At 42.9% G+C, this 25,663-nt stretch overlaps 2 protein-coding genes across 4 annotated transcripts in view; one reads left to right on the top strand and one right to left on the bottom strand.

Annotated features, from left to right (window-relative positions):
* Positions 1–725: 725 nt before the first annotated feature.
* DCUN1D3 (defective in cullin neddylation 1 domain containing 3) lies at positions 726–22,621 on the bottom strand. Of its 3 annotated transcripts, XM_027683633.1 has the most exons (6): positions 22,476–22,621; positions 20,474–20,544; positions 15,398–15,473; positions 13,321–13,447; positions 10,198–10,726; positions 726–8,278 (listed from the first exon to the last, which is right to left on the bottom strand). In XM_027683633.1, exons 5-6 carry the CDS (start codon positions 10,623–10,625, stop codon positions 7,798–7,800), a joined length of 909 nt encoding a protein of 302 aa, XP_027539434.1. In that variant the 5' UTR covers positions 10,626–10,726; positions 13,321–13,447; positions 15,398–15,473; positions 20,474–20,544; positions 22,476–22,621; the 3' UTR covers positions 726–7,797. The 3 variants fall into 3 exon arrangements, with proteins under 3 accessions (XP_027539434.1, XP_027539433.1, XP_027539432.1); XM_027683632.1 differs by lacking the exon at positions 13,321–13,447; XM_027683631.1 differs by lacking the exons at positions 13,321–13,447; positions 20,474–20,544.
* Positions 22,622–25,532: 2,911 nt separating this feature from the next.
* Positions 25,533–25,663, top strand: part of LYRM1 (LYR motif containing 1) — a 17,011-nt gene continuing 16,880 nt past the window's right edge. Inside the window, exon 1 of the mRNA XM_027683586.1 lies at positions 25,533–25,554. The gene's annotated coding sequence lies outside the window, so the exon portion shown is untranslated. The remainder of the gene's footprint in view (positions 25,555–25,663) is intronic.

The following is a 25,663-nucleotide window of genomic DNA, read 5'->3' as shown; positions in this document are numbered from 1 at the left end:
CATGAAAGGGAACCAGTGCCTTCCCCAGCACATCCCTCCCTGCTGCTGACCCAGCCCAGCACGGGGTCAGGCAGCTCAGGGGAGGGGGTGAATGGCACTGACCCCAGCACCCATCTCTGGAAGGATTCACTCCTGTTCAGCTGTTCACATCCAGCATCTCCTTGTTGCAGACATTTGCACTGCAAAGTTGAAAAAACCCAGCTAGTTTTCATTCCGCAGACTTAAAAATGATGTGGTCACCTCGCTGCAAGGAGTAGGCAGGTAAGCATCCAGGATTCCTGCTTGAGAAACTCAGGTGACAAATAAAAGTAGCAAGAGTCCTATTTATAGGCATGAAAAAATAAGTAATTTGTCCCTTTTTAATTGAAAAATGTAAAAAGGACTTCAGCTTTAAATAAGACATTTTGTACAAAGCTTGAGCACAAAAAAGTGAACACCAACGTGTCGTTATGTAAACACCACAAATGTTACTCGTTTGTTCAGTAACGCACAGAACAGCGTGCGAGTTCCCTTTCCAGTCGGGTAGATTCTGTAGCTGTTCCCCTCCCCTCAGACCTTACTGGAATACAGGAAACCCAGAAGCTTTGGAACACTGACAAGCTACAGTAGTCAGGATACATTGTGACTAAAGGATTTTTTTTGTTTTGTTTTTTTTCTTTAAGGGATTGGTCATTTAAATATACAGAAGTACAATAATCTCACAGGTAAATGAATGGCAGCTTGGATTAGAAAAAGCACCAAAATATTTAATATACATCTGGCACAAATTTCACAAGAAGTCAGTAATGAACAAACCAATGCTTTGCTTATAAGAAAAGAAAAACCTCAGACTGCACTTAATGCTCTTCTTCCAAAAGGGACACAACAAAAACATTGCACTCAGGATTGCTATCAAGTAAAGACAACCTTCTTATCACACCCTATTTGCATTGTGCCTTAGATTGCACATTCCATAAGACGCTGTTTTCACTCTGTTCCAGACAACAACGGTGAGCAAAATTTGATACAAGAAGAGTAACTGTAAAACTAAAAACCAAATGGGATTCAGTAAATGAATCGTCCTGAAATTCTCCCACTTTTCCTCTAGATCATGGTTTCAAATTTGGCTGCATCCCCTTGAAAAAAGGTCCTCCAGGAAACAGAATTTACTCCAGCCATTTTCAAGCATTACATTTACATTTCTGACACTGTTGGCCCGGAGAGGAACCAGGGGCTGCTCTGTGACACACAACACATTCATCATTTCCCAGAGTGAGAAAATTGGGTTCTCTCTTGCTGAGTCTGAAAAGGCAAAACACACTCCTGGCATGAAGAGTTGACCCTGCCCACCCTTGCTGGTTACTGAGGAGCCGAGAGACCGATCAGGGAGCTGTGTTCACATGAGATCAGTGACAGCCACACAAAGCTGTGCTCCCAGGACTTCCTTGGTTACACTGGAGCAAACACCATCAAAATGCCTTCCTTCCACAGAGGGGGACGTGAGGCTAAGTTGGGGCCTCAAGAAAGAAACCCAGCTGCACCAACCAGCTCTCCCAGGCTGACCCTTCTCCAGGGAGCCCATCAAGGCCTTGCATTTGCTTCATGCCCTCAAGACCAGCCAGTGCAAACCCCAACAGTGTTGGATCAGGACCTAATTCTGACAGTCCCATCCTGGAGCTCCTGGAACTCGAGTTACTCAACAACTAAAAGCATGAAGCCCTCCCACCACTCCTGCCAGTCCATCTCCTTTTTAAAGACTATTTCAAACTTACAGATAAGAAAGCAAGCATATATTTAAGATAACTATGTTTAACGTGACTTAAAAAATCACAACTTCAAAATGTCGAGCACTATTCAGAGTCCTCTGACATGGAATGCACCTGGGAGTAGCACAGCCTTCAGCTCCACTGATCCTCTGTGCAAGGTTTGCCACCTCTGGTCACACGATCTCCACTCTCATGGGCCCAGAGAAGAGCAAGAGTCAGCAGCTGTAACTGCATAAAATGGCAACATTCAAGTAAACACGCTGGTTCAAGAGTAGGCAACCTTTAGTCCAAATATAATTTACAGGAGGGAAAAAAACCCCACTTTACAACACAAACATTGGAGATGGATTTTTTTTTTCCTGTGTGAGAAATGACATGTTATCCAAAAAGGGCTTATCTGAAGAGTGCAATTATGCAAAGATAGAAACTTATTAAAAAAATTAAAACCAAAAATAGTATAACCTATGGAACCTGCTGGATTTCCAAAGACTGAGGATTGCAATAGTAGTGAGGAACTGCTGCAATGTCAGTGATTTAAGGCAAGCTGTCAGGACAAGAACGTCCATGCTCCTTTTATCTCTTGTCTCACGTTCCCCCCGTTCTCTTGAAACCCACGCCCGTCCTAATAGTGCAAGAGGTCACACCCCAAAAGCAGCCCACACACACACTGGAAGAAGACTCTTGCAGCAACAGTTGCTACAGCATCGCATCTCCTGGGGATTTGCCATGACAGTAATTGTGTTGTAGTTTGCTTTGGGGAAGGAGAGCAGGGGACACAGATGTGCTGCATGAAAAAGACACCCCCTCAATGCATTAATGAACACAGCTGAGCACTGAAGCCACTCTGGCACCTCCAGTCCCCTTGAGAACACTCCAGCTTTACTCAAGCATAGGGGTTTTATCCTGAGCAGGATTCTGACCTGCAAGAGGAAAAGGATGAGTGCAGCCTTTATGCTTTTGCAGCTCCCATCTTTGCTGGGTGTTACAGGTCCAGTCCAACATGAACAAAACACAGTATTTTTTATTAAAATAAAAATACACTCATGGCACTGCATCAGGTGGGTTCCTAAAGCTTTTCAAGGGCAAACGAAAAGGCTGGTGGCTCCCTCCTGGGGAGCAGCTGCTCCATCTTCAATTCACTGTCAGTACAGGCAGCCCGAGCAGGGAAGAGGATGTGCTGACAGAGGCCCCTGAGCCCAGGCCGTGGAGCTCTGCTCGGCCGCTCTATTGCACTCCAAAAGTAGCACCCGGGAGGACCAACACACTGGTTTGCAGCTTGACCCGGCTCCCTTTCCAAGGGTCCATTGCATACACATTAAACACAGTATACCAAAAACTATGGCAAATAGATAATACTTAACTTGGGTCAATTAAAAAAAATAGATTACTCATCCAGGCATAAAATCCTGGGACAAAAGGATGGTAACCTTCAACTATTCAAGTCTAAGAACAAGAGGTAGAGATACCTATGTACTTCATGGTGAAGGAGTTACGGCCTTCTTTCTGTCTTACAATCTCATGTATTTCACTTCAGTTGACACTATCAAACAAAGGTTTGATTTTCAATAGTCCAGAGAGAAAATGTTAACACTGGTGGGTTTGTTTGCACACAACAAAGTTTAAGCAGACACTTTGCTTTTAACACTTATTTGAAAAAATACGTTTTGCTCTATATTGAAGCACTATCCTGAAGAATTTGGAGTTTCAGGTTAAGCATCTTCCTTTTTTAATATGAAGAGCTAAATTCACACACACACACTTTGAGCAGAGTGAGCCCAAGGGAAGAACGGAGTGCCTAATTTACTGAGGGCCTTCTAAAAAAGGATCACACTGCAGAACACAAGGCTGCAAGACCCAGAAACTCACAATGACTATTATTTTCCAAAGAATGGGAATGATGTCACCTCAGCCAACAAATTATATCACGACTGAGGTGGCTATTAACTACATGGTGTTTCTTTTAACTTTGCTGGGCTTTTTTTAGAACCAAGGCTTAGAACTGTAAGGAAGATACTTATGTTGACAGTGTCACGAAAAGACTAAGGTCACTGGGCAGTGCATAGCCACGCCTGGGAACCATGGATGACAGGCTAGTCCTGCATCCATGGGTTCTTCAGGCTCTGGTGGACATGGGAGGAGTGAATGATCAAAGCTACACAGGCAAAGCTGCTGCTGCCCCAGCACTGACCCACCCACCTGGCACCCACCCTGCCTGTGGGAGCAGGGGCTGCATCTGTGCCCCAACCCGAGTCACTGACAGTCAGCAGAGCAGGGGGAACTCCCTTCACTCTCTACCTGTGCTTGGCTGAGAAGCTGCCATGGTCCAGAGGCTGATCCAAGAGCAGATCTGCCAGCCCAGCCTGGGGAAGCCGCTCCTGGCATTCCCAAATGCTGCAGGCTCCAGCTGTCTGCTTTTACACCACCTGCCACACCTGCAGTTATTTTTCCTGTGGTTCTTTCATTACAATTGCACAATACTAAAAAGCTGTAATTCTCCATGGAGAGTAGCACCAGCAGTAAGTAAACTCACAATTCAGTGTTCAATTCCAATTCATTTCCTCAGTCATGTTCTCTGGGCAGGACCTTTCAAATCCTTACTTGAATCAATCAGTCATCAGTCTTTGACCTCAGAAATGCACCCATGCGAGTAAAATTTAGCACAACTGAGCCTCCGGTTGATCTGGAAGCCAAATTTTAAAGGTGTTGCAAACTATAATATGGTGCAGGTGGTCAGCCTTTTATTACCAGGGACTAAAGTGTACAGGAGTTGTATTTCTTTGCATATAAGAGAAGGCAGTAAAATGCCACAGACTGTGGATGTCAGACCAGTTTTCCAGTATATTACTATAACTATATAGTTACCTATAGTTATTTATCCCAAGTTGCAGCAGATTCACTACATGCATAAAGTTCCCTAATGCATACTCTAATTAAAAAAAAAAAAATTAAACAGTTGCAACGGTTTCAAGGATTTCATCAGCATCACTGCTCACTTACAGTCCTGTGCCCTACACAATAAAGATTTAAATTATATAAAAATGAAAAGTGAATGTATTTGGCCTGTTCCACAGATATTCACAGTTTAACCATTAAACAAACATATTTTCAGAGGCTCCAATACTATGAAAGACTTCTCAGAAACCTGTGCAAACCCCAGTCCCCCACCCCAGCATTACAGAGCACGGGTGAGTCTCATTTAGGATCCCAAAATCACCAGGCAATCCAAGGAAGGTCTGACAGCCTTGTTCACTGTCAGCACTGTCAAAGAGCTGCACCTCCAGCTCCTGGTTCAGAGCTTACAACTGATACAGGTCTGGTTTGCATTCTGTAAATGGTAATCAAAAGACTGAAATTAGGCTAAAAATAAATGGTAGTTTGCTAGATAGATCATTTGGCTATTTTTGCAAGTATTCTGTCCAGGGGGTGGAGTTGCTCCTGCTCCTGGAAGCAGAAGAGGAGGAGCAGGGCAGTCCCCCCACACTGAACACATGGAAACTCAGCCACTGGCAATGGTATGTCCTTTCCCCAACAGGAAACCAGATTTTCCCTTCCTGTGTGTTCACCTCTGCCTTGAAAAGAAGCTGTATTACATCTGATACATTAAATGGGCTGAGCTTGATGTGCTACAGATTGATTTCTTCCCTGCTGTCCACATTCCAACCACAAGATAAACATCTTCCTAAAAAAGCTCTATCCCTCATCCTTTGGAGCTGCTGCATGTTAGCATGTAAATGAGAAGCAGCCCCTGCCCTGATCTGGTGTGCAGGCATGCACTGGCTATCAACTGAAGAGTCTTCACACTCTGGACATTCTAATTTTCCTTTAGGGGAAAAAAAAAAAACTTAAGTGATGAACAAAGTTTTTAATAGCTGAATGAATGAAGAGTCTCAAACTCAGAAATACAGTCTTCATTTGGAACTTTTCCTAACAAAGCAGCCTCTGTTGGGGAATTTATTTTAGTTTTTAAAAAGTAACAGCACCAACAAAAGTCTCGCCATAAATTCAACAACACCAGCACAAGTGCTTTGGCCTGCTTTGCTCACCAAACCAGAATCAGGTTTTGCTGCCAAACAGTGCTCGTGCCACAGTAGCTTGGAAGGTTATAGTAGCAAGGACAAAGCTTTGGGCATATTTACCCATGAAACAGCAACTTCAGGGCTCTCCTCCTGCCAAGGGACAGACTCAGCTGCATCTAAAACAACCACATTTGTTTTCCACAGCTTGTCTCCCAGCAAGAGCAGCATGGACCAAACTCTCCTTTAATTAGATGAAAGAGATGCTATCTGTGGCTTGTGGGTTTGTTTTTAAACAGTTTCCATTACCCACATTTTGTTAGTGATTTATGACCTCAGAGCCAAGCTATTGCAGAGGCTGCACACCAGCAAAGCCAGTCCCAGAATTGGGGCAGATCCTGTTCCTCTCTCTGTTAACCCCTCTGGGGCACAGCACATGTGCAAAGCACAACATCCTGGACCTGGTGACAAGCTCACCAGTTAAAACCTGTTTCCCTTTAGCTTTAAAACCCTTATAGCACAAAAGCCATTAGATACTATGGATGACTGTCCAGGCTTTTTTTTTTGTTTGGTTTGGTTTTTTTAGATGAAGTCATTTTATGATCCTGAAATGCAGCTCTGAAAATAAAAGGTGTGTAACGGAAGTTTATCAAATTAACTAAGCCAGCACTTGGCTATAGAGGAAAGCCTTGGCAATCATTCCTGTTACCAAAAGGTGTAAAAAAGTTGACATACTAAAATTGAAAAAGGTAGCATCAATAACCAAAAAAGTTTCAACCAGTGTTAATAAAACTCCCTTTAAGTCACAACAATTTCAACAGGCAAATAGTCCCAATACAGGCATTGTAAAATAATAAATTGACTCCTATCCAAATATTATCAAATCAGTCTAAAAATGACTCATCTACACTGTTGTCATTAAGAACACATTAAGAATTCACTTTGTCATCAGATGCCGATATTGTTTCTCCAGAAAGTGTGGAGTATTAACTGCAATTTAGCAATTAAACATAGGTTTTAAAAAATTGGTTCGTCAATATTAATGCAAAAGATAGTTCCTTACATAGAAGTACTGTGCTTGCCAGACAAGTAAGGTAATACTTTAGGTATAAATCAAACAAATTAAAGCAGAATTATACCACAGTTTTCCTTGAAGACTTAGGATTTGTGTGTTGCTTCTGTCAATGTTTAGCAAACTTAAGAAGCAGAACCTTTGGTTCTTTTAGTCAAGTAAAAATATTCTCATGTAACCACAAAAATACAACTTCCAGAGAAAATGGAAGTCCATCAACAAGTCCACTTTCAATAAAACTGAGGTAGTACTGCTCTTTTATTACATGAACGTGTAAAGAGATTTAGATACAAATCGTCATCTACCACTCAGTTGACTGACAGGTACAGTAATTTTATAAAACAATCCCAACATTTAGTTTGAAAGTCCAAAAAAAGGAATGATCTGGACTCATTCACTAAGAGTTAGCTCAAAATGAGAATTAGCCATATTACAAAAAGCTGTTGCTTATGTTGGTTTTTAGAGCCTTATTACCTGGGATTAATGCATTTATAGTTAACACTGCTGTTCATCTTGGTATAAAACCTTAAAATTATTATAGCCTAAAATTTCAACAATGTAAACAGCACTACACACAGTACAGACCTGCCCTGACAGATGTAGTATGAAAAACTTAATCTGGCACTGTATAACTTAGCAATGTTAATTTAACCTAACTAAAAAGATCTACATTGTGCAAGAAATATCAGACTTACTTATACTAATCTGAAGTCTTAAAAAAAAAAACAACCCCCAAAAACGCTTAACTTGTAGCCAGGGTCAAATATTTCAGGGCAAGAGTAAAAGGAATAACCAAAATTAAGAAAGTGCCTAAAACATGATACAGCATTTTAGAGCCCTTTCAAAGACAAGGCAGAAAAAGGTGTAAAGTAGAAAAATCTGGAGCCTCGGTAATTTCCAGAAACATCCAGAGTTTACATTTTGTGAAGGGCAACAAGTTGCTTTCATCACTGCTGCTTGGACACCGCTAAGTCTGTTCCTCACACAGGCCCTCTGTGTCCAAAGATGTAACACATTTGGTTTCCTCTTCCTTTTTCCTTCGCTCCATTTCCCACTCCACAAAGGTATCGAAGAGACTCGGCCAGGCCTCGTCCTCGCTGTAATTGCTAAGGTCCGGTCCAATCACCTGAGTAAAATTTAGAAACATGTTCCACGTGTCCCGGGAGATTCCCTTGATTCCTGAGGGGTTCTTGATTAGGAAGTGTAACCACTGGTCCAAAATAGGGGGCTTGTTTTGAGTGAAGACTAATTTCCAAAGGGCAATGGCTATTTCCCGATGTAGCGACCTCTGTCCTTCTTCAGAGTCCAGGCCAAACTGGAAGGTGAAACGGTAGAGATCCTTGAATTTATCTTCCTGCTTGGCTTCGTTTAGGAGGCTGGGGAACCTTGCACAAATGCCATCAATGCTGTCTGCGTTTATTGCTTTGCAGCCTTCAAAAAACTCCTTCCTATGAAGCAAGGGAAGAGAAATTAGTGTGAGCACTTCCCACCGACCTCGCGTGCCAAACTCTTCCCATCTCCGTTCAGCTACAGCAAATCGGAACAGGATCACCTGGACAAGACAAGGTGCACACTCTGCCCAGGTGGCACAAAGATTTCGGCAATGGAACCTACTGAAAAGAGAGACAGTTTCAAGGCATTCCTTATAGCCTGGAGAACCACACACAGCCCCCAGATCCACTGGGGCACTGTGAGCATTTGGAAGATGTTGCTGTCTGGCTTTCTGACTATGGGACACTGCCACATCCAGTGCCTTTCACATTAAAAAGTGAATTCCAATTTACCACAGAGGAAATTCCAAATGTTTGAAATGAACACATTTATCCCAAATTGATTCAATACTGCCCATGTCTAAATGCCCATGCTCTGGGCCAGCTGTTCTCAAGGGACAGAGCACTTCACTGGTGGCTTTCCTGTGGTTTTTGGTTGCTCTTCCAGCCTGCAAAATCAAGAGGGTGCCAACAGTGATGGTCAAAGAGGCACCTGGTAGGAGTGTGGAAGGGAGCACAACACACAACACGGGCTACAGCACAACAACACTGCTCAAAGCTCCACTGCTGGACTAACTGGCCGACTAACACTGACCAGTGTTAGCTCTGATCTCTGATGCTCATGAGCAAGTGTTTATAACCAGCCAATATTAACCAGAGCCAGCAGGTGTTGCAGAATGGGTTGGAGGGAGGACAAGAGATGGAGCAGCACGCAGGAGAAGCTTTCCTTAATGGAAAAAGTCAGTCAGCACTTATATCATGGAGCATGCCCTGAAACAATGGTAACTGCTCACCACTAGATCTGGCCCCTCCAAGAAAACCAAAACCATGTTAATAACACACATGGTGGTTGTGCAGAATCACAGACACTGCTTACAATTCCTTTACCATCTTAGCAAATACTTGTGCCTTCAGCCTCCAGTAAATCCACATCTGCATTCCAGAGTAACTCACCCATGTGACACACACCCACAGACACAAGGACTCTGAAGATGCTGGAAGACTTATCTGTGTTCAGTGCACAACAAAGGCTTGAGTGAAAGCTCTGAACACCAAAGTAATTTTGAAAGTTATAAGCTCAGTAAAAATAGGCAGCATTATTCAAACCAATCTAGACAGACCAAAAAATTAAAAAATTTCTCCTTTGCTGGCAAGTCCCTGTAGACAGTCTTTACTTGCTCTTACCTGGACATTGCTCATCGAGTTGGGGGAGGCTGCTGCAGTTTGGGTTTTGGCTGTGGGCTTTGTGGGGTAGGTTTTAGCCATTCTGTTGTTTCCCGGAGCATCACATGTGCTGTGAGCCTGCTGACTGAGCCCCTTGTCCAGAAGGGCAGACAGCACTTTGAACAGCAATCGCTTGTCAGCGGGTACAAAACTGCTACTAGAGTCAAAACCCTCACATTTCCTTCCCTCACTATGCTCTAACAGGATTACTCTTGGAAAAAGACATTAAGTATAACACCAATTGGGCAGGAACAATTTTGTCATTCTTTCACAGACTGGTAACGGAGTTGGTAGCAATTACTAAAGAATCTCACATTACTTTAAAGGAAAAATTAATTTCAGTGTCCAAGATAATGCTGAGTACAGCAAACTGCTTTTGGTAAATCAAGAATAAATGAATGTCTACAGAGTCTCACTACACTGTTCATCACTAGCACCATAATGACCAAAACCACATCTTCTGAAACCCACTGTGAGGGGAAGGGGAGAAGAGGACAATACAAAGCTTACCTTCTGCAGTGGTAGGAATTAATTTGATCAAAATGCAAGTGTTAGAAGAAATAAGTGAAGCTAATGAGGCTGTGTCTCCAACATACAGCTGACAGGATATACTTTAACATATGAAAATAATTACAAGTTCTACAAGAACTAACCTTGTAAATTTGCACATGGTAGCAGCCTGGAATTTCCAAGCCAAAACTAGTACTTTAAATTCAGTGGGATCAACACAGAGGTCATTGCAAAATCGTTCCATCCCTTCTTCCAGTATGGCATCTTCCCGTTCATCCTTGTACCTCCTAAACAACTCCCCAATCCTTTGGAGCGAAGATTCTTCTGCGCTGCAAACAGAGTCTTTCTTTGTATCTCCAGAAAACGTCGAGGGCTGACTGGACTCTAAAGCAGTGTCCGTTTTCTTTGTCCCGTTCACAAGGATGTCTCCTGAAGCCTTCCCACAAGCTGAGCCATGGTCATCTTTGTGGACTGCACTTCTCTTGTGGGACTTGCTGCTGGATTCTCTTTCCCCATTTTTGCTGCCCAGGGTGGAAGAAGGATTCTTGCACTTGGTGACGCACTGGCCCATGATGTTGCACACCAGCTCCTAGCGCAGTCCCCCTGCCCTTGGACACCCTCGCAGCTGCTCTTCAACACATCTCACCATGCCATTAGCAGCACTCAGCTAACCTGAAAAACAGTTTCAGAGTCAAACTGCTGTCTGTCTACAAAGGATATTTTAAGTATTAAATGTGGGATAACATTTGCCAGTAAGCGACCGACTTCAGGATATTAAAGTTCTAAATACTGAAAAGGAGCAGTGTACAGAAGGCTGGCAATGCCATAAATTTCAGGCAATTTCAGACTGTTTTACCTAGAAATCAATGCAGCTCACTCAGTGGCTGCAGTATCCTAACGGGTCCTAATAAAGGAAATTCCTAAAATTCTTACCGCAACGCAGGTTACAAAGAGGTTGATTCATGTACAGGCTTCATCAAGACAGACTACTCTAACCCAGAAATATTTTAAAGGAAATGGTTTTTAAAAGTATACCCACATTTTATATATAGAATATAGAACACTGAAACAAAGCAGGGAAGAGGGGACAGGGACACTGATGGGACAACCTGGTAGAGACCTAAGTATTGGAATTGGATTTTTTTTAAATACTTAAAACGTACACAGAGTGTGTTTGCAGAAAGGAGGCAACACTCACTTTTCATCCAAGAGGGTGTTCAGGAATTGTTAATTGTTTCAAGTGGGCTCCTCCCTTCAGGTAATGAGACAGACAGGGGAGGGGGCCTTCTTAATGAATCTTCTTCAGACAGACAAATGCAGATAAGAAGTAGTAATTCCAGTTCAGGCTTTTTTTTTTTTTTTAAATAAAAATTAAAATGCCAAAATGATTTCATCATACTCTGTTTTTATAAATCACAAAGCCTTGCATATTTGGAAAAGATATTTTACCCACAGAAAAGGGTTCTCAAATTTTCCCTATTAAAGCCAAACTAACACTCTGACGCTGCCCTATCAGCAGGCAGCCACGCTGTGGACAGTCCCTTTCTCAGAAACATCAACTCCAAGAAAGCAATTGCTTATCATATTCCTCCTTTACCCACTCATTTGCATTTCATCTCTGCTGTCAGCTAGGCAAAAGCCTCAAACACAAAAATTTGGTTTGCCTTGTCTTTGTGTACTGCTTCCAGCTTAGAATTAGTACAAGAAAGAAGAGAGATAAAAATTTTAAAAAAATAAATAAAAAAAAAGAAATAAAATAGATGTCATATCAGTTTTTCTGTATTCATTTTTTCTTCACTAGAGCTCTTATGAGGCTGAACCCGTTTTAAGCTGTAAACCAACTGCAGCAACAAGCACAGATGAATTCTCAGCTTCCAAACATAAATCTTCTCTCAGCCATTTGTCCCTGTTTTGAGAAAACAGCACATATAGAGCTTCATGAACAAAAACTTTTGCCAGTGCAACTACAACAGGCCTGTATGTTGGTTACAACAGCCAAGATGCTGGTTTCAACTACCTGTCTTCCCTTTCCTTCCCCAATCCCTTTTCTTAAGCACAAAACCCACACACATAACAAACAAATACTTATTTTTAAACAGCCAAAGGAACAAACATCTAATACATCCTGTCATCACACTGCTTTAAAGATGAACTTTGTAGCATCATTTTTATAGGCAAGTAAAGTTCAATTTAATGTATTAAAAAAACTCTTAGTAATTCGTATCTTAAAGGATTCTTGAAAACATGCATGTCCACATAAACAACCCAAAAGACAATTTCACTGGCCCTCAGTACTTCATAGCTCTGTGAACTGCAGAGCACAGCCTGGCACTGATTCCTGTGCTGCCATGTGCCTGAGCAACATCATCTTCTCCAGCCTCCACCAGTCATTACTTCATTACACCAAAATAAACAGGATATTAGTAGGCAGAGTAAGAACTGCTTAGTGATTAACTCCCAGATTCCAGCTTTTTCCAGCCCCCCCTCATCTTTAAATTCAGCAGAACTCAAATGCTCAATCTATACTAATTCTTGTTCTTCAATCAGTTTCTCAGGGACAGGTAGCAAGCACTACATTGGACAAGTTTTTCTTTGGAGAGAAGCATGCAGGTAAAAGAGCAGAATAAAAAAATTCAGAGTAAAGATCAGTGTTAGAGTTTAAAGCAGAGTTTAAGCAGTACAAAAAACTTTCTGCTCAAACACATAACAGCAGTTTTTAGCTATTGGTGATTTGGAACAGCTTTTCCCTATGGGCAGGTTAAAGAATAGCTGCCTATTAGTGAGCAGCACTTTCCTTTAAAGTAGCTGGTAGTAGTCAAATCACACACAGCATAATTGACAGAGATTAATCCAATTCACTTTAGGAATCCCAATTTAAAGCTCAAAGAAAAAAAAAAAAGGCAGTTTGTGAGACTGACATACTGTGCCTGTAACTTTTCCTAATACAAGTCATTCATGCTGTCGTTCCTAAGCAACAGCTTGTATTAATGATGATAACAATCTAATATTCAGGTGTTCAAAGTGACATCACCAGCCTGATGAAAGAGATGGGGTTTAAAGTCATTTGCTGTCACAAAAAAAGCACTACAATACAGAGAGGGAAGGTCAGCCAGCATTATTAGACACCTGTATGTGAGAAAGTGTCCCAACCCAACAGCTGTTCCCAAAAACCACTGGCAAGCACAGCAGCATTTACCCACAGAGTGCAAAGTAACCACGTCCCCTGCATCGTACCCCTCTAACAAACACAATTTCTGTACTCTTACTTGCCTTACCAGGAACCCAGTGCTGCTCCTGAACAGTTCCTGCCTGGGCACTGCCAGCACTGCTCTTCCCTGCAGTAAGTTCTTCCTTCCTCCTCCCTGCCGAGATTTTCAGAGCACAATCCTACTCCTTATGAACAAACACGAGAAGATACTGATGTACACTTGCTGCAATTCCTCACTTTTGTACTACACGAAACTTGATGCCATGTGCCAGATACTTAGAAGCATTCTACCCCAAAAATAGCAAAACCAGCTTGGGAAGAAAAAAAAAAAAAAAGCCAGACTGCATCCGCTGGCAGCTTGTGCATGTATCTGGTTTTGTAAGAGAAAAGTCTTTTGGCACTCCATCAGTTACCCTTCTGTAAATCGCCTTCACTGAGCTGGATCCACTTCACTTAGGAGTCACCTCCGCTTCCTACATGACTCAGGTTTCAAGGCATGAAAGGAACAAGAGCCTCGGAAGGAGATAGAAACAAGTGGGAGAAGTCGGTCCTTTTGTTAAGGAAGGCTGGAGAGAGGATCTAGTTGCAGCATCAGGGGCTGCACTGAAGCCAGTGTTCAAGGAGTGAGAGAGGGCACTCTCAGGAAGGTGAGCAGAGCTGTCATTTACCTGCACAACGACGCCAGTGTCACATCTCAGTCGTGCCAAGCACAGCCACGGGAGTGCAAGGACCTGCAGAGAGATTTCTCCCAGCTGGATCAGGAACTACAAGTATAAACTCCTCCCGTGCCCAAAGGTTACACTGGATTGGTGGCAAAGCACCAATTCCAAAAGGATCAATTCCCACGAGTAACATTACTGTAAGAGGCTTGTACAACATAAAAGCAAGACATAAAAGGCAGCACTGACCACTACTTTGGCCATTCTGCGAAAAAAGGTCAAAATTCAGGGCTAAGGTTGGAATGTGCCCAGTGCTACAGGATGCAGAAGTTTATTACTCAGACAAGGATTGAGCAATGACCTCCAGCACATATGAATCACCAAGAAGCCCATGAGGCCATCTTCCACATAACAGGAACTGCAAAGCAGAGATCGACAGTGACGTTCTCTGCACCTTTTTAGAAAGGAGGCAGCAATGGGGAACGCAGGAGGACCAGTGCTGGTGAACACAGCCAGTGAAAGGCAAGTGACTCTCTAAGAACAAAGGATGAGCAGAACCATATGGCCCCATTATACAATGAAAAACCTAGAGGAGATTGCAAAGGCCTTGGCTAATGCTTGGTGGGGCTTTTTGTTTTGGTGGGGTTTTGGGGGGGGATTTTTTTCTAAGTGCTGTAAGGAATTCAGTTTTTCTCCATTTTCAAGGGACCAGATCCCATATAACCCAAGATTTGAAGGGAGCAAAACAAAGCGACTCAGTAATAATTCTCTGTCATACAGGCACACCATGGCACAACTGAAAATGGCAGCATTGAAGTGGGGGAGAGCTGGCAGGTGGGGAGAAGATGCAAAGGAGATATTTAAGCAACCCTGTATTTTTCTCTGATGACTGGTGTTATTGTAGTAATAGAAATTATTGGATATGTCCAGAGAATAACAAGCAAAACAAGCATTATGCTGTTTAGTAGTGTTGCATCAGAAAGTATTTACAATGAGTTTCCAAATAGAGAAAGTATCAAGAGAGTAGAAGAAAAAAACCTTCCATACATTCAAGAACACCTCCAAGACAAATTTTAGGAAATCTCATGACAAAAGGGGACACAGCTCAGCCAACCATTAAATCCGTTTCCAAGTAGCAGTTCACTAGCTAAGGCAAAGACAACACTGCTAGAGCTTAACTAAGCCTCAATCCACCTCAGCTTTTCACAAACACTCGAGCATAGTCTGTAAGAATTTCACAGAATTCCACTTTGCATTGTCTACCTTTTAGTGGACAGGGATACACGACTTCTAAAACAGCTGAAAGTAGGGAACAGTATCATGGGTGCCCTGTCTTATTCCAGCTCTGAACAGACACACAGAGCTTTCCACTGGGGAGGCAGGAGGGGATCATTGCCACTGCTGAACCCAAAGTAGTCCTTGCTCCAACAATGGATGCTGGGCAGGTGATCTTGCAAGTAAACATCTAATACTTACGTAGTTTCAGCTACACAGGGAATCATTCCATGAGCTTCACAGCTTCCTTCAGGCTCCCTGGGTTCCACATATAATGCTGAAAGACAAAAGACCACACAAATCTTCACATTTAGAAGAGGCCACAAAAACTATGAAATGCACCAAATCACTGAGAACCAATTATGCATTTAATAAAACCCTTCAGAGCCAAACTCCATCTGTTCAGAGTGTCATCTTATAAAAAAACTACTTCACTTTTTAACTTATAAAGTAGCATTAACACCATTCACTCTGTATTGTCATATCAAGAATAAAACAGGTACTGAAAACTACAGACAAGTTCAAATGTTTGTTAGGAGTAAACACACACTTCCGGATACTTTTATGGCTTTCAGCATGGGAGAGTTAATTCCTCATTTCATGCACTCAAAGCAAAACAGAGGACATGCTATCATTGTCACTGCATGTTAGCTAAGCGGCTGTTTAATCTGTGAATGCCAGACAGCTGCTACCTAGCAAAGCATGATTTGGGTCTGGAGGGTAATTCTCTTTTTTCATTCTCTAGCACATTCTTTTCCATGTTTGTTTTCCCATGTTCAGTTGAGCTGGCTCAACTTCACTTCTCTTAAATTCCCAGCTCTGCTATACAACTACGAACCTCTGAAGAGATGACAGACAAAGGTATGTCTGGTTTGTGTAGCAAGAGCTACAACTGCAGCCCCTAGTCAACACCTCTGTATCTGATCTAGAAGAAAAACAACAAACAAGAAATCTCTGGCAACACTCCCTTGCTCTACCACACAAACAGAAACACTAAAATGTCTTGTTTTTACAGCTCTTAGTACATCTAGGGAGCAGACAAGTGATCAAAAGCTGCCTTGCTGCATGCTTACCTTCTGCATAAGATCTACTCCTTAGGAAACAAGTAGAAACATTAGCTTGTTCAGTGCTTTCTTCAGTAGAAAGCAGGGAATGAATGCAGAAAGACAACCATGAAACAAGGTCTTATCATACCTGTCAATCTCCACAAAAGTTGAGTTTTCTCGAAACCCAAGTCCTGTATTTGGACTAGAACAAATTTGACTGACAAATAAAACCTAGTTCAGATCAAAGTTTTTTAAAAAGCTTTAAAAGCCCAGAGAAATAGACATTCAAAAGGTTTCAAAACACCTAGAAACTCTGGAGTGGTACTTTTGCACATATACGCACACAGAGCAAAAACGTATCTCCACTGAACCATTTCTCGGCATTTACTGTTGAGGTGGATAGACCAAAAAGCTCCTTCATGCTAGGTTTATATCCTTAGCTCTCAAACCTCATCTTCCACACAAACAACTACCCTTTTTCCCTCTTCCAAGGCCTCACAGCTCTTTTAGCAGACAGTCCTGTGGGTGCCCAGCCATCAGCCAGCTTTAATGTGCAGAGGAGAAGAGGAGCACCTGCCTCTCTCATGGTGGAAGTACTAGCTTGAATTTCTTCCTATTTGACTATAGCATCCCATGAATTTCAAGAATGTAAGAAAACCTAACATCTGGCACTTCTATGTTAATTTCTTTTGGCCCCCTGCATCTAAATAATTCCTTTTATAAATCATCAGGAAGGAAAGAAGAGAGGAGGGACACAGGGCACTGTGAAGCCTCATTCCCCCAGGAACCTGTTTAAACAGAGGAGAAACAACATCTTACAGTTCACATTTTGAAGATCATTGTCATGGCAACTTTATGCAACAAACTACTTTTCAAATATATTTGTATTTCTTTGGAAGAAATCTATGATCCACCAAATCTACATTTCCAGTTGACTACTACACACATTGGAAGCAAACACTTATTTCAAGTTCAAAAGAAGCTGAATCTGATGGAGTTCAGCTCTACCCAGCAAAAGCCAACCCTTTTCAGGTTGTTTGAAGTAGTTTCCACATTGGCTGACCTACACACACACACTGTCTGGAGCCAGAAATTTTAACTTGTTAGAACTGCCAGCTACAATTCTTTCCTTTTCTTTATATTTCTATTCTTCCAAGTTGCCCATTTTCTAAAATTTTTAATGTAGCAGCATATGTAAACTTTGGTGACAACACAATTATGGGATGTGGAATAAAACGTTAGTATGAGTTAGCATTTAAAAAACCAAGCTCTTCAAGTCTGTATTTAAAGGGTATCATAGCACAGCAATGTGTTGTGGCTGACTGACTTCATCCTAAATCACACTGTGACTGCAGTGAGGGGGAAAGAAGCATCAACACTTTGGTGGCACAGGTTTTCATTCAGTCCTTGGGTCAGAGCTGCAAGGTGGAGCTGACTGTGATCACCCACATCCCCCCACACCAGGAGCCACCAGGAACGTGTGGAGCCACAGCAGCTCAGACAACAGCCTACACTGCTCGTTAGCCCTGCACTGCTCATTAGCAAGCCCTCAGCAATCCACAGGGAAATAGATAAGTAGATGGTGTGCACTCTCAGGATTATGGAGGCCTTAGTTTTGCTCACCTGCCTCTTTCTGCACCTGTGTCTGACTCCCCGGTGACTTTGGCTCTCCCCAGCGCTGGGGCACAGAGATCACTGCAGGGCCCTGCGGCGCCACAGCTGCCATCGCCCTCCTTACCCGGCCTCGGCAGCCCTGCCAGGGCTAAGAGCGTTCTCACCAAAGGCAACTCTGTGGGGAATCAGTGATAGCCTTTCCCTCTTCAGCAGGCAGAAATGGAGAGGATCAGCTCTGCTGGAAGCTGCCCCTGTGCAGCTCAGAGTTCTACACCCCAGCACCAAAGCACCTGGTGCACGAGTGTTACAGCACAAACCAAGCTTTGGCCAGCAAAGCCAGCACGGTATGGAAACTGCTTATTTCAAAGTCTTAACCTGCTATGAAACTTTCCCAGCAGAAGCACTCTGAGTGCAGCACAATGGCATATTAAGGGCTTTCAGGAGCCCAGAAGGCACCTCACCACATCCCCAGCACCAGACTGTCACATTAATCTGCCCTGCACCTCTGCTGCACAAATACACTTATGCAAAGTTACTTAAGAGGAAGTCTAAAAGCAGGAATGTCCTGCTGCAATTAGTTGAAATGAATTATTAGCTTGTGAGGCTTCCTGCAGTTGAAGCACCTTTCAGTGAACTCCAGAGAGGTTATGATTTTGGGGGCAGATAGATGGGAACTCTGTCGATATGTTCCAAAGCAGGGTAACAAACTATTTCTGATTAACCTTGGGTTGAGCTTTGGAAACAAACTAGCTTCAGAAATGTGATCAAACTGGGTAAAATTTGTCTTTACAGAACATGCCTATACAGCTAGTTATACAAACACCATGCAGAGCTGGCAGAAGGCTACATGGCAGTCTATGGGAAAGCCAAGCCAGAAATGCATATATTGGAAGCCCGAATACCTCCTCAAATGAGAATTGGACTTCTCTGAGAAAGGCCATACTGGAAAGGCTTAACTAGTTTGGAAGGGAAGAGAGGACCAGGTACAAAAATCCCAATAAGTTTCAGAAACAATGTTTACAGTCCATAATGCTGGGCCAGGTCTCAGTGCCAAGAACCAGAGTTATCCCAGATCTCTTCCTAGAAGAGCTCCCACAGTCACCAGGATGCAGGCAAAAGTCTCTTAACAAACAACTGACCCACAACATGGTGTCACGAACTGGGACATCAAGGGAGATTTTTCCATTCAAGACGGGGCAGAAGAAACCTGCTTTCTGCACTCTTGAAGAGCACCTGACTAACACACAGAGCATGACATCACATTTCATGTTCAAAATCCAACAAGTATTCTTAAGAAAAAAATGGAACAGATGTTTCGGAACTGTAGTTCACTGTGTGCAGCTAATTATACAAGGAAAATGAATATTAATAATATGAAAAATTAGAGGGAGAGAGAGCCTGAAGGCATCCTACTACGTTTTCTTTTGTAAGACACATTCCTTACGTAGCTTTTTCAGCAGAGACACATGCATCATCCTTGAATCCCTCCCTTTCTTTTACATTCCTTAACCACACAATACCTTATTAACTGATTACTTCTCATTGTTTTTCCACTTGGTCCCATTAAAAAGTTTTAAATCCTTTCCTATTATGTGCTTCATCTTACTTTATTAGGTGGGTGGGATGATTTGTTAGGATTATTGTATTTTCAAAGAACAAATCCAAGTCCAGTTAGCTAAACAAAATATAATTTTAGAAGGGTGCCTTCAGGTGCTTCTGTAATGTAAATAAATTAATGAACTAATTCATGCAGTAGCAGTACTTGTTTTGAGAAGTCTATTTAGACTATGAGCAAGACAAGGGGCTGAGGGGAAATCAAGACAGCCAAACGACACAGCTGCTTAAGATCATGCCATCAGTTTTCAGTAAAGCTGAAACCAGAACCCAAATCGGATTTCATCCAATTCCCTACCTCATACACACTTAGACATGAACAAACTCGTTTATTTCACTGCACAAAACTCAACCACCTTCAAAAAAACAAAGGTTTGGTCACCAAGCAATTCACCTCCATCCATTTAAAAACTACCGGTCTTCTCCCTCTCCCCCAAGATCCTTCTCAAAGGCCACACAACCCTCAAGGTCCAGCACATAAAAAAAGCAAATCATCTTCTAATGAGTGTTTGTTTGGTTTTTTCCCTTTCATGTGCAGAGGCTTGTAAAAGAATAATCCTTCAGTATTTTTCCAGGGTACGCTGTAACTTTTGCACAGTGTGACAGACCTTTAGCATTTCGGTTTGTATTATGAATAATTAAAGCAGCACATGCCAGGGGCAGAGCTACTCTGTGCTCTGACACAACCAGTTCACATCTCTACAGCAAAACTGCAGATTATGGGACCAAAAGAAACCACAGCCCTCAGATATTTGACAGAGACGCGTCTCACTGCAAGCATCTGAAAGCAGCTGTGCTACAAATATTTACCTTACTCTGGTTCAGTCCATGCCACAAATTAATCTACGGAAAACTGCAACTATCTGCAGCCAAACCAGAATAACTTTGAAAAACTACCTTGGTCTACAACCTACTCTGCCATGGAAAAAAAAACATTTACTTTTAAACTGAGCTAAGTGTGCACAGATTTTCTTTTACACTCTATTCAGCTATCAGACTTCACCTTGAAGTGTCTGAGGCGCCTTCATCCACCATGTTCAGCTGAATATAATTCAGGTAGATATCAAGAGACTCCTGTAATAATAAGATACGCTTTGAATGAACTGTAGTAAGAGAATAACTTTATAGTTCTTCTACTGCTCTCAGCAATAAAGTCGGCAGTCACAGAAAAAAAAGGAAGCCTTTCCAGCAGCTCTGGGTAACAGTGTCCCTTCTCCAGCACAAAGCAGATGTGAGGACCGTGACCCAAACAGCCTTCAGGCAGTGAAGGGACAAGTCTAAAGACAATAGCCAGACCACCTCATAAGATCCCTGCTGGCAGCAGATGTTCCTAAGGAGTTTACAGAAGGCCCACTGGCCATCTCAGTAAGTGTAACAGAGTTTACAGGCTGCCAGCCAAAAGAATCACTCATTGCATGCAGTTGTGTAGGAACTTCAGTACCAGCTGACCACATAAATACTGGAATCATATCTAAGTTATGTACAACAAATTGTTCTAAGTGAAAGCACTGACATATGAAAGTGCTTTAAGAGCATACACTTGGATTTTTAAACTGCCCACAGTTTTTAAAGCAGAAAATACACACAGCCACCTGCAGAAGCCCTAGTTCTCTCTCCTGATTTGTGTCCCAACTTCCCTATTGCAGAGAACAACAACAACCCTTCCCACTGTACAAAGGATGCTGCAGTACTTCCATGCCTCAAAGGAGCTCCTTTGAGAACCTGAATTTGGTCACCAGTTGTAACAAAGACTCTCCACTCTCTTCAAGAAATCTGGTGGCAGCTTCAGCCAACATGCACCTTTTTTTCGTAGGTTTTCACATATCTCTGGTTTCACTTGATGTCCTGTGCCTCAAAAGAGACAAGGTGTGTAGGTCTCTCTCTTGTGCTTCATGAGACATAATCACTAACGCCAAGCAGAGGTAACTGCTGGAAGCTGGTACACATCAGACCTTTGGCACTTCCAGGCTGCCCATTTATGTGCTGATCCAGAATTCCCAAGGCTTTCTGCACAGACTCATTGGCAATGAAAATATTGAACAGTCAGAGCTAGGACATTTATGTTTCTGAGCCTCTCATTAAGCTACACGTGCCTCCCATAATCATATGCATTAAAATGGTTTTTCTCCCTCCCTTTCAGTTTTAAAACAAAAAGATAAGAGTGGCTGCACTAGAAGTTTCCAAGCTGCAGGAGGAAAAGTATTACACTAAAAAAAATCAGAGTAAGAACTAAAAACTGTCACTTTCTGCTACTACGTGGATGCAAAAATAAGGCTGGTGTATTTCAGGAGCACTGAATCCTTCTGGTTCAAAAAAACCCACTTCTATTCACTAAATAGAAAAGTGAGACAACAAACAACTATGACTGCCATACTGTCTCTGGCAGTCTGACTTTCTGGGAATAACAAACTGTGACAGGAGGTCAGTAACAGCATTCTCACATTTTGCAAAGTAAGTTTTGTCTTTCACAAAACAGATGCTGTAGACAGAACAGCATTTATAACTATTCTTTCTGAGACACCAGAAGATTATTCTAGCTCATTCCCTTTACTGGAATCCTGTCTCTCCACCCATGCATTTGCTGGTTTCTCTACGGTATTCCTACTTCTGTGAAAGAGTTCTTTAATACTTGCAGCTAAGTAGTCCCCTAGCCATCATTCTTCTAGCAGCAAAATGCTGCATTTAAATAACCTTTACCTAAAATCCAGATTTTCTGCTTCCTTTAAGATGTAGATCATTGGACTGCAGAGTGCCCCACAAGATACATGGATAAAATAGAGACCTAAATGGGCCAGTTCTCAGATTATCAGAGTAAGAGGCTCTGATTCCCTTTCTCTTCCCCTGGTTGCTCTGTTATGGTCAGCACTGAGATCAGAATGTAAAGACATCACCACACTGTCACACCAAAGCCACACGTGACACAGAAAACCTCCTTATGGCACCACAGAGAACACTGGCACTTGTGTGGAAGTCAGAGCTCCCCCAGGGCTCTCCCACTTGCTCACCAACAGCCAGGAGGTTCCACAAACCCTTCCCATGGAGGGGGGAAGCCAAGGTGCGAGTGAGCGATGGGAGCACGTCTGCAAGTCCTGGCTTTTCTGATCACTCCCCGGGAAGGTTTCAACCCAGATCTGTAATTATCTGACTCAAGCTAGAGTCAGAAGAAAAGGGGGGGAGGAGAAAAGATAGATCACTGACTGTTTCAAAAGACACACTGGAGACAACTTACTGTACAGAGGACACTGAGAAAACCAGCAGAGACAGTTTTCTCGGGTCATAAGCTTACAGGGGGTAAATTGCAGGTGGCTCTTTACCAGAAGGCAATATTTGCCTTGAACATTTGCCACGAAATTACAATTGTTTCAAGTCGAGTTACTATGTCATTACTGCTGAATAACTTAGAGTCAAGTATACAATTAATCCATGTCACCAATGTAGATAGTCTGCAAAACATAGCAGCCATTAATCTAGTATTTTTAAAAAGGAGGAAGGGGGAAGAGACAAAAGAAATTATTAGACTTCCAGTAACCAGAACACAAAGCCTATTAGTCAGAGGCAAATAGAGGAAAGGAAGCCAGCGAGATAAGATGCAGACCCCTAGGGAGAAGCAGCCAGAGAGAAGGAGCCCAGCCAGGGAATTCTGATGAAGCTGTTAAGGGGGTTCCCTCTTATCTTTCTGCGACTACCAAGTCCCTCAAGTGTTTACAGATTGTTCTTTCAGTCTTCCAAGAATTCTGGCTACAATTTTCAGCTCCTTCTGTATTATTAATTACAAGGATGAAAGAAAGGACTGTTTTTCTAACATCCCATGCCTTTATTTTTATAGTCTCTTCTTACTCAGAGCAGAGTTTTCCTGTTACATTCACTCGCACAGACCCATGTGCATAATGAAACAATAACATTGTTTCTGCAATTTGCAAGTTCTTCCAAACTGCCAAAATGCCACCACGATGGATTTTACAGTGCTCCAAAGCTCTACATTAAATTTAGCAACAATTGCCCAGCACCAATAAAGAGAACCAAGTGCTTCAGCTTTCAGCAGTGCTGGGGCACTCCTGCCAACCCACAGCTGTGTATCTTTTTACATCCAAATCACCTGTACATCCCTTCCTGTCACAAGGAAGTGCACGTGTAGAAGAGTCCTGTCTGTCCTTCTCCCATCCCCTTTCCATCTACTCTACATCTGCCCCTATACCCAGACGCACAACACACAGGATTTCTTTCTCTTCCTTAAGCTGAACCCAGGCAAGCAGCAGAACCAAGGCTCTTCCTCATCCACTCACAAATTTGTCAGAACAAGTCCCTTTGTCTTAGAAGTCTGTAAAACTGTCTGGCAGCCTTTCTTGCTCAATATATACTTCTTTAATTAGTTTCAATGACAGTCTTCCAAAAGAGCTGTTCTTAGTTTCCTCTCAAAGCCACTCCTTCCTGTGATCACCTTTTTTCCATACAATTCATGCTAAATAGAAGCACGATGTAATTATGAATGAATTTCCAAGATCAGCAAATTATGAGAACTACTGACACAAATCAGTTGGAATTTGCTATAAACAAAACAACATCCAGCTTCAACATAAAGCAAGAAACTGTACAGAGAAGGCACCTAACCCAGCCTTAAAGATCCAGAGCTGATTACAGCTCATATTGCAGGCTGCCAGTGTCAAGATGAAAGCAATTTCAAAAGCATCACTTTGAGCAGCCAAGTACTACCAAAGCTGTAAGTTCCCCCATTGATAGCTTTGTGACATTTTTTAAGGATTATAGTAACTCATGCCTGCACACGACTTGCTATTAGGAAATAATCAGAATTTTAGAAATCATTACAAGAGCTGGTATTTGCAGTAAGTTCGTAAAGCCAGTTGTACTTTGCAAATCTGAACTAATTCAACACAGATCACAAGCTCTCCTTTTTCTGCTGATGTCAGAAAACCTTTGCTTTAGACTGTGAGTTGCCTTTCAAAGCAAAGGCTACGAATGTTTTCCACAGACCACCACGGCACACCTGTGTGGGGAAGACTTTAGGGACAGACTACAGAACTGACAAGAACACGAGGTCAGATCTCTTTACTTTCACATGCAACCTTAACTAAGGGACTATGTTTCTTTTTCTGAGGATTAGCTTTCACCAGGGAAACAAGCAGTAGTATTCAGAGGTGCTCAAAAAACACCAGCACTCAGACGCTCTCTCTTCCCATTGCTATAGCCCAAATAAAATACTTATACTGTAGTTACACATTAACTGTTTAACAAAGAGGTTCTTAGATAATAAGAATTTGCTTAGATGATCAGTCTTTTTATCAACTGATCTGCCAAAAGAAGATTACCATGCCAGTGAGGCCTGTAATTTTTAGGAAGGTAGGGCAGTTCTGTGCTTTTTGTTTGTACAGTTATACCCCCTTTTTTCAGAGCACTTATTAGTCCTTTAAATTATGTGGCAGACATTATCATTCAAAAAAAGTTACCAGCTGTGGATCAATGCTGTATCCTGACACTTGGCATCAGCCTGTTCAGTTATCAATGTAACATTTTGAAGGGCAGCATATCAGCAGTGTTAACTGTTTAAAAGCTAATCAATGACTCTTTCCAGCAACCACAGCACTGATAGGAAAGGCACATTCTTCCAACCAATATTTGCTTGAAACACTGATTACGCAAGTTATAATTTAAGTTGCTACCGGCACCTTATTAGTCCCACCACAGCCCCGGAGAGAGTGACTAGCGCAGACTGCAGGGTAAACACGCTCGGGGGAGGGGGAGAGCTCAGGCAGGAGGAAAAGTGGCTATGAAAAGGGGGGGCATGCTCAGATTGCCAGAACCACCTCAGAAATAAGCCGCTTTGCAGTTTATTTCTCTGCCTTTCACCTGAAAACACCACGAACGTTCACGTTCCGGCGCGACACGTGTGAGGGCCGGGCACGGAGCGCACCCGAACAAAGCAGCCGCTGCTCGGCCCGGGGGCTGCGGGGCCCCCGCACCGCCGGCGTGCGAGTGGCGTTCGGGACCCCGCGGGCGGCGCACACGGGGACACAACTACCCAGGGCACCCACCCGCCGGGGCGAGACGGCACCGCCGCCGGGGCAGGGGGTGAGCGCGGGGCGGGCCCGGGGGCACCGAGCGCTCCCGGACCCCGCCGGCATCTCCCGGGGCAGCGCCCGCCGGGACCGCCCCGCCCGCGGCCCCGAGGTAGCCCCGC

This window comes from Neopelma chrysocephalum, unplaced genomic scaffold, assembly GCF_003984885.1.
Source record: "Neopelma chrysocephalum unplaced genomic scaffold, ASM398488v2 Primary Assembly neopelma1_65, whole genome shotgun sequence".
Classification (NCBI taxonomy): Eukaryota; Metazoa; Chordata; class Aves; order Passeriformes; family Pipridae; genus Neopelma; species Neopelma chrysocephalum.
This window is presented reverse-complemented; position numbering and strand designations above follow the sequence as displayed.